Here is a 15,659-nt window from a genome sequence, read left to right on the forward strand (position 1 = left end):
GATTCACTATCACTATAGTGATAAGGCATAAAGATCGTATAACATACATGTAATGTATTTCAATTATTGAAACTCTACAGTCAATTTTATTTTTATGGAAGGGGTAGGTTTAGGTGTGGGTGTAGGTTTATTAGCTATAATTACCATGAGTATTTATTTAATTTGATAGCATAATTTATGTTATGTTTTACTACTAGCTGTTATTTCACACTTAATAAGATTCGAAAGCAATATCAGCTCTCATCTTACAAACATTTAATTTATAAAATATAGAAATAAATTGATTTACTTCAAAAGATTGTTTTAGTCAATGGCATCCACGCTTGTTTCTTCGCGGGAGGCGTAACTGGTAGTAGGTGTGATCCGCAGGGGGCGTGGTTTGTAGTACAGCTGGACGCAGACAGACCCTTGTCACCTAATGCTTCTCACTCACAGGTCCAGAGAGGCGAGCTGTGATTCGAGGAGCGTGGACTAAAATACACGTGCATGTCTGGGAAAACTCATAAATATTCATATATGCTCCGCCCAGTGAAAACGAAAATCTCTCAGAAATCTTAAAACTCGGACAACCGGTGCAGGCTCCCATTAAACACTAGATTTCCGTGTCACGATGAAGGCGGAGGGCATCGCGGGCATTGAGCAGTTCGACAGCCCGGGGAAGGGCAGAGGACTGCGGGTGAGCAGAGCTTATGGAGTCGGTGAACTGCTGTTCTCCTGTCCTGCTTATTCATACGTGCTGTCAGTCAAAGAGAGAGGACTCATCTGTGAACAGTGCTTTACAAGGTCTGACTTCACGGAGTTTCAGTTGTCATGTCATGCTGGTGCTTTATTTTATTTTATTTATTTATTTATATACATTGTAGACTACTTTGTTACTTTTATGATACGTTTATGATCATTGTTTTCTAATAAATTCCTCAATTAATGTCTGATCTATACAGCTACAAAACTTTAATTGGCACGTACTCCTTTGTTACCACATGAACATTCTGGTAAAGCTGAATGAATGACAGGATTTAACATCATGAGTACATGACAGTATAACAACATAAGTCTGAGAGAGAGAGAGAGCGAGAGAGAGAGAGAGATGGTTGAATTCAATCTTATCTGCCTCTTTCTCTTTAAATTTTAGTGTGAAATAGACTTGGCATGCCTGGGGCATGGTCTTTACAAGTTTTCTGAGATATAAAATACATTACTATAGTCACGATAAATTAGCCATTTTGATTCACGAACAGTATAGATAAGCTCCAAAAGGACACATCTAAAAATACAACCCAACATCTAAAAGCAGCTGGCCAAACCTTAGGACATTTGCTCTGGCCAGGATCAGTGGGTGTAAGTGACAGTGCCTGTTAAAAGTAGCAGACTCATTCTGACAGCTGCTTCAGTCTAATGGCTGTTCTCCGCTGTGTTCTGTTACAGTTTCAGTTCTAAATGAATCGTAGTTACAGAGGGGCAAGGGCGTAGATTTGGTTTGAACATTGGGGGGGTTGAAGTTTGGGTATGCCTCCTTTTCATGTGATCATGGTATAAATATTGGGGGGGGGGGGGGGGGGGGGGGTTGTAATGCATAGATTTAAATATTTGGGGGGTTATCTCCCCCCCAACCCCCCCACAAATTACGCCCCTGCAGAGGGGACTTTGAAGACAGAGTGAATTAATGTGTTTAAATGAACAAGTTACATATTCAAATAGTAATAATGACTGTGTTTTCACAAGAAACACTCATTGTTATATGAAATTATGACTTGTTCTTACTTACACACACAATAATTTTTATCATTGAGAGTTTTAGTGATCATTGGTGTTTGTTTGTGTTTTTATTTACCATGTACAGGAAAAAAGGTCTTGCAAAATGTGGAAAGTGCAAAAAAGCATTCTACTGCAATGTGAACTGTCAGGTAAAACACACACAAAATACACACACGAACACAGCCATACACATACTATATATACAAAGAAACAAATTAGGCAAAGGAAGAAATACAAATAATGGCGTAAACGCATACATGAAGTAAACCGGTCTCTGAAAGCCGTATCACATTCAGAAACTGAGAAAAAAATACTTGAAAAAAAGTAATATAAACACACTTAAATGATGTATTATGGTATAATAAAGATGTTCTTTTGAGATCCGAAGTCCTTACATGGCAAGAATGGAATATAGGTATGATTGACTTTTTATTTCAGTGAAACAGCGGATCATATTTACATCAGAGAGTACACTGAGCTAGTGGGGATGGCCTTTGTCTGTTTCTTTTTTAAATACATAATCTAAGAGTTTTACATCAAAGGATAAATGTAGCTAGCACATATACTCTGTTGTAATGATGAATCTTATGAGCCCTACATGAAAGTTTATGATTGTTTGTCTTTTTTATATATGGATTCCCAAAAAAATACAGTTAACATGAGTGTGTGAGTATGATTTAAGTTTACGTTTACACAACAACGTTGTACTACAAATGGATGACAAACAGATGACAACGTTGTCAAAACGATCCCGTTCACACGGAACCACACATAGGACTAAAAACGCTGTATTATTCATGCCAGGCCAGTAGTTGGCGATGTCACTTTGTAAAGAAACACTGTGTGCCTATAGACTGAACACGTGACGTAATACGCATGCGCATGACATCACCGTTAACACAAAATTCACGTTATTGTAGTTTACATGGCGTTTTGGGGGAAAACCTTTGAAAACGAGATTCAAAGTGTTTGAAGACTATACCGGTATTGTCTCTGTGTATACCACAAAAACGCGAATTTGTGAAAACGGTGACGTCATGCATGTGCATTGTATGTTCAGTCTATAGCAGGGGGCCAATGTTTCGGAAAACACTGAAGCTTCCCCGGGTGCCGCCATTGATTAGCCGACCCCCACCTGCTGTTAGCATCCATTGACTCCCATTCATTTTGGTGTCACTTTGACAGCGAATAACTTTACATCTGAGGCGTTTAAAGACTCCATTTGTCCATTATTTATTTCTAAAAAAACAAGTATTAAAGGCTCCATTACCTTGTATCTTACGTTATGGCCCCGTAGAAGCAGTTTTTGTAAAAGTAGGCTAACGATTGCGTCATAACCACGCGACTCTCTGTCGCACAGTAGAGAGATTACCGTATGGACAGGAGGAGAAGCTCGCGGGCGATTGGGGGGACGTGGAGGCAAAATGACAAAGTAATTAATCAGAATACTTAGCAAAAGTTTCTCCTGCTCCTGCTCATGGACAGCTCCTCCTCACACTCTCCGTCTCTGCAAGTTTCGGAAGGGAATGATTCAGATTTCTCTTGGCACAGCTACTAGAAAACAGACGGGTTGCTCACGTCACATCTACGTCGTCAAGCTCAGTTTGAGTCTGCGCAGTACGCTCAGCCATCAGGAAGTGAGAGCTTCTAATTGACTTCACTTTTCTCCGTTGAATCCAATGGGGGTCGCTGTGTCCATTTATTTTACTGTCTATGGTCTATAGGCGTATAGTGTTTCTTTACAAAGTGACATCGCCAACTACTGGCCTGGCATGAATAATACAGCATTTTTTAGTCGTTGTCACATGTGAATTTGGGATAGTTTTGACGATGTTGTCATCTGTATGCGAAAACGCAAAGTAAAAGCTTTTCAGTTTTTAGTACATCATTGTCATGTAAATGACCCAAAAATGTGCACTTTGAAACCCGTTTTCAAAAGTTTGCATTTTCAGGTCCCAAAACGCCACTGTCGTGTAAAAGAACGGCCAAAACGCATAAAAAGTTATCCATTTTTAACTGAAAACGGTGTGGTGCTACTTCAAAGTGACTGTCTGTTCATGAAGTGCAGAAACATCAATGACTCCTCATTATATTCATGTGCAACAGTAGCAAGTCATTGACATGTTTCCCCCTGTTTTGCAAAACACATTAGGATTTAAATATAGCATCTCCACTCCCTCTGAGTTTTATTTAGACAGTTGTTTGCCACAATCACACCACGAACACCAAACCAAGCTATGTGATTGTTCACACAAATCACTTTAATTAGTTCATTCATGTTATTTATATTATTTCATTTATTCATTGATTTAATATTACTTTAATTATTGATTTAAATAAAAGTAAATAGAATATTAATAAACACATCCTAATATTCAGGACAGTGACCGTCCAGGACACCCCAGCACTATAGACATTCATGCAGTGTTTTGTGTGTATGTGTGAGAGAGTGTTTCATGTGTCAGTTTTGTGTATATTTGACAGAAGAAGAATTGGCCCATGCACAAGCTGGAGTGTAATGCCATGTGTACGTTTGGAGAGAGCTGGTGCCCCTCGGAGACGGTGCGACTGGTGGCCAGAATCATCGTCAGGCTGGTTAGATACAAGCACGATTTTCTTACTCCTCTTAGAGATACAGAATCAATGAGTTTTTGACGTGTATTTTGCTGATGCAGAGAGACCAGAAAGAGAGAAGCCCATCAGAAAAACTACTCTTATTGAAGGATATGGAAGATCGTAAGTACCAGAAAAACATTAGACAAATCTGACAGAGAGGCCAGGTTCGAAATGGATTACTAACTTACTGAATACTGTGCATACTAGGCATTATGAATGTTATGCTATATTGTATAGTAGTATGCTATATTGTTATCACACAAGTGTGAGTGGCATCCAATTGTGGTGTTTTGTGCTTTTTAATTTAATTTAATTTATAATTATTTTAATTTTAATTTATTTTTTACAAAATAACTTCCACAGTTTTCTGCTCACACAAATGCATGTAATTAGTGTGGTCACATTTTTCTCCATTTTTAAAGATGGGTGTTGTTATCAGTCCTTGATTCCAGATGTCAGGGAAGTAATAAATGTTGAATAATTTTAAGATGACGATTACAAAAAAAAAAAAAAAAAAATCCTAGCGCTAAAATTAGTGTTATCATTTTATAGCATTTCATTTCGCTTTAAATTTCTGTTTCCATTGTATTAAATATTATTTTCTATGAGCACTGGAAAGCTGTGGGCTGAAACGTTTGCTCTCTGGTCAGTTTTTAATACACTTTGCAATTTTAGTCAATATTTGAGTCAACAAAAACTGAGTCTGTGTTGTAGTGTTTCAGAGTAAAGAAGGTGAATATTTATGCTGTTTTGATCTCTGTGTTTTAGGTTAGACAGCTTTCATTAAGTTTTTACACACTACATACCCATATATGATTCTGCCATTTTTTTTCTTTTCTTCAAATATATATTTATGTATTTCACGGCTACAGCTCTAGTGTCTCCAAATGGATTTATGAATGTGTGTGGAATGAGAAATGTTGACATGCCATTTTTGTGTTGACTTTAAGCATGTATACAGCTGCTGGATAATGTTATGATATCTTCATCTTCTCACAGACATGGAGGATTTGGATAATGAGAAAAGGGAGATGACTGAAGCACATATAGCTGGCCTTCATCACTTCTACTCCAAACACATGGACTTCCCTGATCATCAGGCCCTGCTCACACTTTTCTCACAGGTAAACATACTGTAAAAGAAGTGTGACAGTTGACTGTTTGCTCTGTCCTTCCCAGTTAATAAATAAAAATACCTAAATAAAACAATTGCTGGGCAATAAAGACCCAGTAATCTACCAATGAGATGAAAACCTTTTGGCTACAACTGACGTTTTGAATCCAAAATTGTGGTGATTTGTGTAGATTTGATGAGTTTTTTAAATTGGGGGCAGGGGTCTGTGAGGAATCTCAGGCAATGAAAAGATGTCATGCATTTTGAGCTGTCAAAGAATAAGCACTAAAAATAAGCTCCTGGCTTCAGTGCTTGAAGTGCGGTACTGTATTCATTTACAACTCTAAGCTGTTTAGCTGAAAAGTGAATTGGAAGTCATGCCTTAATTCTTAATACATATGTAGTAATACATAATACATAGTCCATAATGTGCAAGACAAAGTCAACTGTGGCAAGGATCTAAAAACAAAACTGTTGGATAGTGGAAGGCAAGGAATTAAGTAATTTTAAGCAACCCGTTTAAGTAGTCTCAAAGTTAAAGGCTCCCAGACATTATTCAGGTATTCATATTTACATATTCATTCATTCATTCATTCATTAAGATTTCATTTATTTTAGTGGCATACAATAAAATTGTTAGACTATTGTTAGCTATTTGCTAGCAGTAGCACATATTAACATCTTAAATTAGAGTTGTGACGTTCGCGAACGAACCGATTCTTTTGAACGGCTCATAAACATGAACGATGGGAGCCGAGTCGTGGCTGGAGGGGAGCCGTTCTTTCTGTCGTTCTTTTTTTCCTATGCGTGTTTCACACAGATGCACACAAATTAGCTCCTCCGCGAGACAGAACAGTTATAGGGGGAGGGGCGCACCCAGCGCAGGGGTGTATTTGTGAGTAGGTATTGTATGAATAACATAAGTCAACGTAGCTTTACACATACACACACTTTGTACTAAAGGTAAATCCAAAATAGTGATGTCACTGTCTAAGCAGAGGGATGTTGTGCAACCCTATGGAATATAGTCCACACATGACAAATAAGGTAATAATCAATATTTCAGAATAATTCAAACTCAGATATTGGTGTGTGATATCTGAGTTTAATTATTTGACTACAAATCTCACCTCATCATTCCTCCCAGTGATTATTTCCAGGATAAACTGAGATGCCCCCAAGTTGGCTTCTTAAAACTGACTAAATATTTAAAAAGAGCCGTTCTTTTGAACGGCTCTTTGAAAGGAACGGATCGCCAAGATCCTGATCCCCTCAAAGAGCCATAAATCCCATCACTATCTTAAATGCTAAGATTGACATGCTCTTTCAGCCAGTTGAAAGAACTTTAATCAGTCCACAGCCTAACAAAATGTTCCACTGTTCTCCACAATGGTAACCCACTGTAATTTAAATGTTTCTAATAATTCCAATGTAATTGAACATTAAACACAATTGCACACTGTCAAGTCTTCCCCTTTTCTAATTTTCTCAACAAAAAAACATAAAATAACAATTCAACAAATTAATTCAACCATATGCAAAGCATGCTGGGAACTAACAAGCACCGCCCAGTTTCAGTTAATGCAACACAAATCATTAATGTAATCCAACACAAACGGATTAAGTAAATTAAAAATGTACATATATTTAAGCAGATAGAACACAAATTAAGTTAGGACAAAATGTATAGCAATTGTGTTGCTTAAGCCTTAATCAATTTGAACAAGCAGCAAAAATCTTCTTTTTTTTCAGTTTATCTATCTGTCCGTCTGTCTTTCTTATTTCCACCTATTCCCCCCATAAATGGCAACAATCTATTCCATTATTGGCACTTAATGACTAAATTAATTTCTTTACTCTGGGATACTCTGTAAGATATGTAGCAACAGTCAGGTCAATTAATCTAACCCAAAGATTGGCATGATATGTTGTGTCTCCTTCACACAGGTTCACTGTAACGGCTTTACTGTGGAGGACGAGGAGCTCTCAAACTTGGGTTTAGCTATTTTTCCAGAGTAAGCACAAGTAAACACATACACAATCTCTCTGACAATGTGCTCTTCTCACAAGGCTTTATGTTTTTGCAAAGCACAAATAGCAAAATAAGAATTGGCTCCCTTTCATTGGTTGTGTTTCAAGTTGAATTGGAGTTTGATTCGGGGTGAAAGATCAAACACATAAAAAAGAACAGTAGTGTTCTAAAATTAGTTTATTTATAAAATAAATTAAATATTTACTCACACACAGTATAAATGATATAAAAGTGTCTATTTGCCTTTATGACCTAACATATCTGAGACACTAGTAGGTTGGAAATCCATTTGCAGAGGTTTATTTAAGGAATAATCTGAATAACCAAACTGACATGATAAAGGTCTTACTTTACAGGATGTTGCAAGCAAACCATACTTACAGTGTAGGTCTTCAGGATTACTAGAACGTTATAGACAGGTCAAGGGCCAGAGAACCCGTTGTAGGGAACCGCTGGAACTTGTGTGATGTGCTTGCTCTCTTTCATGTCCGCATTCCCAACCCAGCACTGTTGGGTTACTGATTAGTAGTGATTATAAACCTCAATTGGGTCAAATCAATCCAGCTTCCTTACCCAACAGTCTCAGTTCAGCGATTGGGTTGAAAACATAATCCAGCACTTAGAGAAACACATCCCAGAAGGTCTGAGTAAGGACATTGTCAGACTCTTTTACAACCTCTCATTTTTCCCATTTCTGTCTTCATCCTTTACAGTTTTCTCTAAGCTCTCAGGTTTTTTATGTTTATCCACTTTTCGTCTCCCACATTCCTGTATTGTGTTTCTGTTGCTCTCTTAGCATTGCCCTCATGAACCACAGCTGCTGTCCCAATGTGATAATCACATACAGAGGTGTCAACGCTGAAGTACGGGCTGTGCAGGAGATCAGTCCAGGGCAAGAGGTCAGTATGTCCTCAGTATGCCATCTTATCAGTGTTAATCTAGTCACAAAATTACTGACAGAATGTCATACTGACAGAACTGACAAAAAGTCACATTATTGTGATAATTCATTTCAATTAAAACATACTGTTGACAAAAATATCATGCAAAATATTAGCAATGCACTAACAATGTTTTTAAAGAATAACAAATCTAGAAACAATATGTTTCAATTAGTCAGTATAGCCAATAATGTTGAGAACTGCTCATTAAACTTGCCCAAACGCTTCCTATATGAAATAATATTAGGCCTACATCTGCAAAAAATGATGCAAAGTGACCTTCAACAAAGACGTAAATTGAAAATCGACCTGTATTTGAGCCCCTCAATACATTATTTTTACACCTGGGTGACCAGTGTGACCACCTAGATCAATGGAGGAAAGTTACAGTTTTTCTAGATTGTTAAAACACACAATTTATGAAACAACTCACCATTTTCTCACAACTATAAACACAATAACTACACACCAATTTGTACAAAAATCAAAATTACAATGTCAAGTCACATTAGTTTATGTAGTGCTTTATACAATACAGATAGCTTTACAGTGATAAACAGAAAAAAATATGATTTGATGCAAAAATAAGTTTCAGTTCTGTTTAAAGTTCATCAATTATGAAATGAGTTCAATTCATCTTTAAAGCAGCTCGACAAAAGACAGTAGTGTTGTTATTTACTTTGAGTCAATGTTGTTTTAATTCATTTCACAAACAGTGTCGAAGTTGGAAAGGCATCAGCCGAATCAGCTATAAAACAGCTCTGCAGAAAACAGTGGTGTCATCATCCAGCTCAGCTCAGCTCAGCAGTTTTGTTGGGTTGAGCATTGTCAGTGCAGTCAAATTAATAATGTTACTGAATATTAAAGTGAACCACATATCTCAAATATGTTACTCAAAAACATATTCTCTCAAACTTTGGCCTCAGATGACACAAAACCTGACAAATACACAGACTACACCTCTGACTTGAACACACCATTGATATCAGTTCAGAACAATATTACAAAAATCATCTTATTTGTTTAAAGGCCCACTGAAGCGCCTTGAAAATCACATTTAGTTATTCAATGTGTTGACGTAATTTCCAGTGAAACAGGAAGACAGGGTGAACAATAGCCAATAGTGTTTCGTTTATATCACAGCTCCACATTGGACAGCTTATGACAGCCACAGTTTAATAGCGCAGTAAAAAAGGGGGTACACAGTGTATATATATCATTGAGGCAGGTATCCTTATCGTTGAGTTTCAGTGACTGACAGCTTTCTGTATGTTTCCTCTGTGTTTTGTAGATATACACCAGCTACATAGACCTACTGTACCCTACAGAGGACAGGATCGAGAAACTCCGAGACGTCTACTACTTCACCTGTGACTGCAAAGAGTGCACAACCAAATCCATGGTGTGTGAGATGGATGGAATACACTTTATTTACCCATTTAGGGAAATTTGTTTTGGACCCAATTACACGTATACAAAATTAACACATATAAACCTCATAGCACAACATAATTAAGCAATACAATGTAAACTATAAACTACCATTTAAAAATATTTTGGGGGGATTTAGCAAGGCCTCAAATGAGTGTGAAAATCTGTATCCATCACATGTACAAGAGAGAGATTTTACTAAATGACATTATATGGTATTACAATGTATTATTATAATATAATATGTTGATCATATCATTTTGCTCTTGTGGGTCTGTAGGATGTGGTGAAGATGAAGGTACGGAAGCTGAGGGATAAGATCAGTCAAAAAGATATCAGGGATATGGTGCGTTATGCCCGGAATACGATGGAAGACTTCCGCAGGGCCAAACTTGAGAAAAATATCCTTTTTTGACCCTTTTGCTAATATTGTAGTTAATATTAACTACAGTGTTACTTGATTGTTTGATTCATAATACTGTCAGTTATTCAAAATATTATTGTTCAGTGTATGTTTTAAATAAGTTGTGATTAATAATGTTTGCTAAGTCAAGCATCACTATTACTAGTGCTTACAGGGTGATTTAAACATTTATTTAAACTTCTGTCTCAAATTATGTTGCTTTTTCAAGTGAACAAACTTTTTATCGGACAGAACATGAAACAGGCAAAAATATCATGACATTTTTATTATTTATTATTTAAAAAATATGCAGGAAAGTAATTTTTTCAACCCTCATTTTGACTATTTGTCTGAAATTATCAGTTTTTAAGGGATTTTTTAAGGCTTTTCAGTAAACAGACTGTTAAGATTGGCGGACGTCATTGCATAGGAAAAAGTATCAACATTCACTCACTAACAGACAAAGCATTATTAAACCTTACTTACGATTTACAATGTAGCTGCTGTCAGATACAGTTGGCTTCTTCATCTTCATTGTACTCTTCATTACACTGGGTCTCGTTTATAAAACAATCTGCATTAAAATGCTCCAAACAGAGATATAATCCTCCGACATGACCTGGACCACCATTAAAAATAAACCATCCACTTGTTCCTGACACTGGGTCCTTCTAAAGGCTGTACAGAGACGCAAAAAAACAATTTTTTTTTTTTTTTTTTTTTTTTTGCTTTTAACGTGACACTCACGTAGACAGGATTCAGCTGTTCAATGGCTGAACGCCAGTGGCCGGGGCCTATGATGTAAAACTATTTGGCAATGTCTTGCTTTGGAGGCAGTCATATACAAATGTATTTGCCCGTGTGACGACACAGTTTCCACAACACCATTTTTGAAGCTTTATTAAATACATGCTTTTTTATAATGAGTAGTACGTTTTTAAGTTATAAAACTTACAGAATGTTTAATTGGTACAAAGACCTCTTATATGTCAAAAGATTAGGGAAAAGCTGGTTTGTCATGTCATGAGCCCTTTACAATATCATAGCCACCTAGATCAGCCTTGCATTGTCCTAGAAACCAACCAGAACAATTTAGCTCACAACTGTTGTTGTTTTTGAATGGTGTTTTTATGTTTAGTCAAAGGTCATTAAATAACATAAAAGGTTAAGTCAAACATTTATTGAATCTTGACTGTCGTTCACGCCCGGCTGAGCTGTTGGAGATGTGTGAGCTCAGCATGGATAAGATGAGTACCGTGTTTGATGACTCCAATGTCTACATCCTTCATATGATGTACCAGGCCATGGGCATCTGTCTCTACATGGAGAATTACGATGGAGCAGTTCGCTATGGCGAAAAAGTCATGAAGTCATACACGTAAGAACACACACATACACAAATATAATATATGTGAAGGTAAATATGTATGTTTATAATGCATAAATTGTGTTTAAATAAATTGATATTTGTGCGTATACTAATATTTATATCGTCTGCATTTTATCTGTAGTGTCCTTTACCCAGCACACTCTCTAAATATTGCATCTATGTATCTGAAGATGGGCAGACTCTACATCGTTCTGGACAGGAAGTCCACAGGCATCAGTGCCCTTCAAAAGGTACAAGCTCCTCCAAAACTGACTGGCCCTTACGTCATTCCAAACCTGTATGATTTTCTCTTGTGGAAAACAAAAGCAGATATTTAGCAGAATGTTATCTTGTGTATACAATGAAAGCATACAGTGACTGGTCCACTTAAACACGCAATGCACGAACAGGACACAGCAACTCAAGGGCTGGATCTGCCTCCTCTGGAGGCAGTGTTGCAAGTTCACAACCTGGTCCCTGAAAGGAGTGGAGCCAGGGACAGGATCATGTGAGACAGGGCCGCCCCGAACTCAAGGCATGATTCACTGACCGAAAATGCCTGCAGGTCCCCCACCCACTTGAAGGAAGCAGGCACGGTCTGGAGCACTGTCTTTAGTGACAAATCTTAAGCTCAGCTGACTCAAGCGTCTCGAAGGGAGCTCTCTGAAGGCCAGAAAGGACCACAGAGAGCTCCCGGGAAGGAATGAGGTGCGTTCTGGAAAGATTGAATCTCCTGTCACCTGGAACCTGATGACCAGGTCGTGCTTTCCAAGTGACCTACCATCAACAGCATCGTGATGTGCTGCGATGGCGGCAACATAGGACAGCCTCCACTCCAACCTCTCTTGCAACAAGGAAAGCACAGAGCTGATCGGGCATTTCCGGGGGTCTTCCCGCCGGGAAGAACACCACTCAGCGAACAGATTCCACTTTAAAGCATTTAAGAAAAGCATAAGGCTAGTAGAGGGGGCTCTAGCTTGAGTGATAGTGTATACCACCGCCAGCGCCCCGTCCCTGAGAAAGCAGTTCCTTCCTGCAAGCCAGGGAGGGGCTGTTGTGAGGAGCATCAAGTTCTACAGGAGCTGACAGGCTCTATTGCGTCCTTCACCAGGAGAACTGCGATTTCTGCACGCAGGACATGTCTTTTGCTTGCAACTTAGGTAAACAGGATGCCGCTGAACCTGGTGGGACCATGTCTCCACCCAGCCCTCCTCTGGGGGAAGGAGTGGTGCGTTCACCATCTCCTGTTTCAGAACAGCTCCCTCCATCTCTGCGCCACCCGTCTCAGGGCCGCTTCGATGTACTCTTCGAGAGCTTAGCGGCATGGACAGGCTGCGTCGCCTTCCTGGGGGTACCTCGGTGGGGCTGACGGGATGACTCCGGTCACCCCGGAGCTGGTGTAGACGCCGCAGGGGGATGCCCTCAGCGACAAGCAGTCACAACTTCAGTGCCAACATGGACATGTTCTCGCAGTGAGAGCATGTACCATCCACAAACGCTATGTGAGAGAGCAATCATGGCCATCAGAGTCAGGAAGTCGCATCCAGAAACACATGGACGGAAAGACATATTTAAAAAGACACTCAGTCTTCACTCGCAAAAGTACTTGAACGGTGAAGCGCCGAGGGGTGAAACACTGCACTTCTTCGTGCACAGCAGGCTGGATGCAAATCACTGCTGGATGCGCCTTCACACCAGCAGAGAAATCTCCCGAAATGAACTGCTTTCAAAGCAATTAAAATAGCTGTTTGCTCTTTCTCTGAAGAAATTCTCTTTTGATGATTGGAATGAGCGATTGTTGTCATAATCACTCGGCTCCGAAGCAAAATATGAATGAAGTGACTAATGCCGGGCATATTTATACCCGTATGTCCGGGTGGGTGTGACTAGGCATGCATATCGCACTGGCCAATGTCCATTGGCTTGTTTAGTTGCCACTTGGAGGTGATTGGGCTCCGTGGCGAGACACTATTACGTCAGTATCGACGTAACGTCGAACGTGACTGACTAAATGGGAGCTGAACATTATTTACAATTCTGTCAGGACCACTATCGTCAATATGACTGACAGTTAGCATACAGTTTGGATTGGCGGTATGGTTCTGTTCTGGGCAAAAACTCCCTGCGCATCCATGCAGCCTAGCATGGATAAGAGCACAATAACCCCCCTTAAGGTAAACAGAACAGAACCAACATGAATGTATTGCAGAAATCATTAATTAATTTTAATGTACAACATAATTAGAGAATTTCTGATTCTGAATTTCTGATTCCCCCTGAATCAGACTGCCAAATCCTGACTGATGAGAGGAGCTGGGGATGGAGGAGGGAATTAGCTCCTGAGAAACACGATAGCTGCTGATAATTCTGAAGGAGCATATATTAATACAGTGATAGACGTCGTATATAGGTAGACGTGGATCAGATATATTAATACAGTGATAGACGTCGTATATAGGTAGACGTGGATCAGCTGAGAGTCAGCTGATGCGAGCTTTACTAACGTGACCTGCCAGAACTGACGCTACGCTTGATCCTTATTACCTGCAATCCACAGCCTGAGGGCAAACGGTCCTGAGCATGCTCACGGCAGTCTGGAGCACGAGCTTCTTGTCGCATAATGACACATATGCACATATGCAAATGACAAGCAAACTCACACGCGAGCTGACGCCAAGTTTGTTTACAGCAGAGTGGGAGGACGCGTGTGTTGTATTGTTCACTTGTGCTTGTCCTGGATGCAGCAATCTATATGAGTTGATTCTAAAAACAATCAATTCTTTGATTCTTAAGACTTTGGGAATCAAAATGCACAAGGTTTCTTAATACATAAGGCGAATTTTTAACTTGTACTTTGTAGCAACTTGTTAAGACCCTTAACTTACATTTTTAAAACTACAGAAAATTCAAATTCTCTTTCAGGTTTTAGGACTACAGACAAAAAAAAAATATATATATATATGTATATATACTCTGTAAATGCCAGTACTAAGTAATTATTGTTTGTGTTACAGGCATTGGCCATCATGGAGGTTGTTCATGGAAAGGACCACGCATATGTAAACCAGCTCAAACAAGAAATACATGGGGAATAATGTAAATGGTGTGTACCGTTTAAGACTGCACTTGAATTTCATTTTGTAATTCAGCAAATGGAGAGACTTTCTTCAGTAATACGTTTAGGAGGCTGATTAAGTATTTCTGTACAACATGTAATTGAAAATCAAAGTGCAAGTGTGCAAAAAGGGAAAACAAAATAATTCATAACATAATTTAAGCATCTATGAAATTAGAACAGTAACATCTGATAACCAGACAAACAGAGCAAATCAGAAGTCAATGAAATGCAGAACAGGCACAAGGGGAATTCCAGCAGGACTGCACAGCTCTGCTTCAACTATGCACAGTCTGGAATACCATGAACACAGTGAAACATCTCAAGGCTTTTATACTCAACACTAGTGGAAGTCCACTTACCTAATCAAATTTGAGGAACGTATAAATTATTTTTATAAATAGTCTATTTGTATAAATAGTTTATAGATCATTCTCACTTTTTAAAATAACATTTTCAATTGATTTAGAATATAGAATATAATTAATTATATCTGTTTTGTATTGGTGGATGTTCGGTTTACTATTTGCCTATTTCTGTTTGTGGATTTTATAAGTAATAAACAGTTTAGTTATATGTTTTGTTCAGTGTTCTCATGTATATATAAAGAAAATCACTGCCAGGTAGCTGAATTAACATATTTGTCTAAGTATGCTTTTATTTTGTTAAGTATATCCTGTAAGTTCTTTTCATAGTTGTATAAAATAATTGAGTTTTAATAACACACGTAAAAAAAAAAAATTAACTGTAAATTTAACTGGGTATAAAAATAAAATAAAAAGGACCCATCTTGTCAAAAATGTAAAAAAAAAATGTTTTTTTTTATGTTTTTGAAAAAAAGTATCTTATGCTCACCAAGGCTGCATTTATTTAATCAAAAATA

The 15,659-nt window shown here is 38.3% G+C and overlaps 1 protein-coding gene across 1 annotated transcript; it reads left to right on the plus strand.

The window, feature by feature from the left end:
* The first annotated feature begins 406 nt into the window (after window positions 1-406).
* On the plus strand, window positions 407-14,902 carry smyd2b (SET and MYND domain containing 2b). The gene is made up of 12 exons (XM_084431414.1): window positions 407-783; window positions 1,841-1,904; window positions 4,240-4,350; window positions 4,431-4,491; window positions 5,371-5,495; window positions 7,433-7,500; window positions 8,314-8,416; window positions 9,750-9,860; window positions 10,170-10,290; window positions 11,496-11,670; window positions 11,804-11,912; window positions 14,676-14,902. Exons 1-12 carry the CDS (start codon window positions 611-613, stop codon window positions 14,754-14,756), a joined length of 1,302 nt encoding a protein of 433 aa, XP_084287540.1. The 5' UTR covers window positions 407-610; the 3' UTR covers window positions 14,757-14,902.
* The last annotated feature ends 757 nt before the right edge of the window (window positions 14,903-15,659 follow it).

This window comes from Rutilus rutilus (assembly GCF_951802725.1).
Source record: "Rutilus rutilus genome assembly, chromosome: 15".
In the NCBI taxonomy this organism is placed as follows: domain Eukaryota; kingdom Metazoa; phylum Chordata; class Actinopteri; order Cypriniformes; family Leuciscidae; genus Rutilus; species Rutilus rutilus.

Coding starts and splice junctions, on each gene's coding strand:
- smyd2b (XM_084431414.1), top strand. CDS start 611: ATGAAGGCGGAGGGCATCGCGGGCATTGAGCAGTTCGACAGCCCGGGG. Junction 784..1,840: donor TGTGAACAGTGCTTTACAAG/GTCTGACTTCAC, acceptor TACCATGTACAG/GAAAAAAGGTCTTGCAAAAT. Junction 4,351..4,430: donor CCAGAATCATCGTCAGGCTG/GTTAGATACAAG, acceptor TTGCTGATGCAG/AGAGACCAGAAAGAGAGAAG.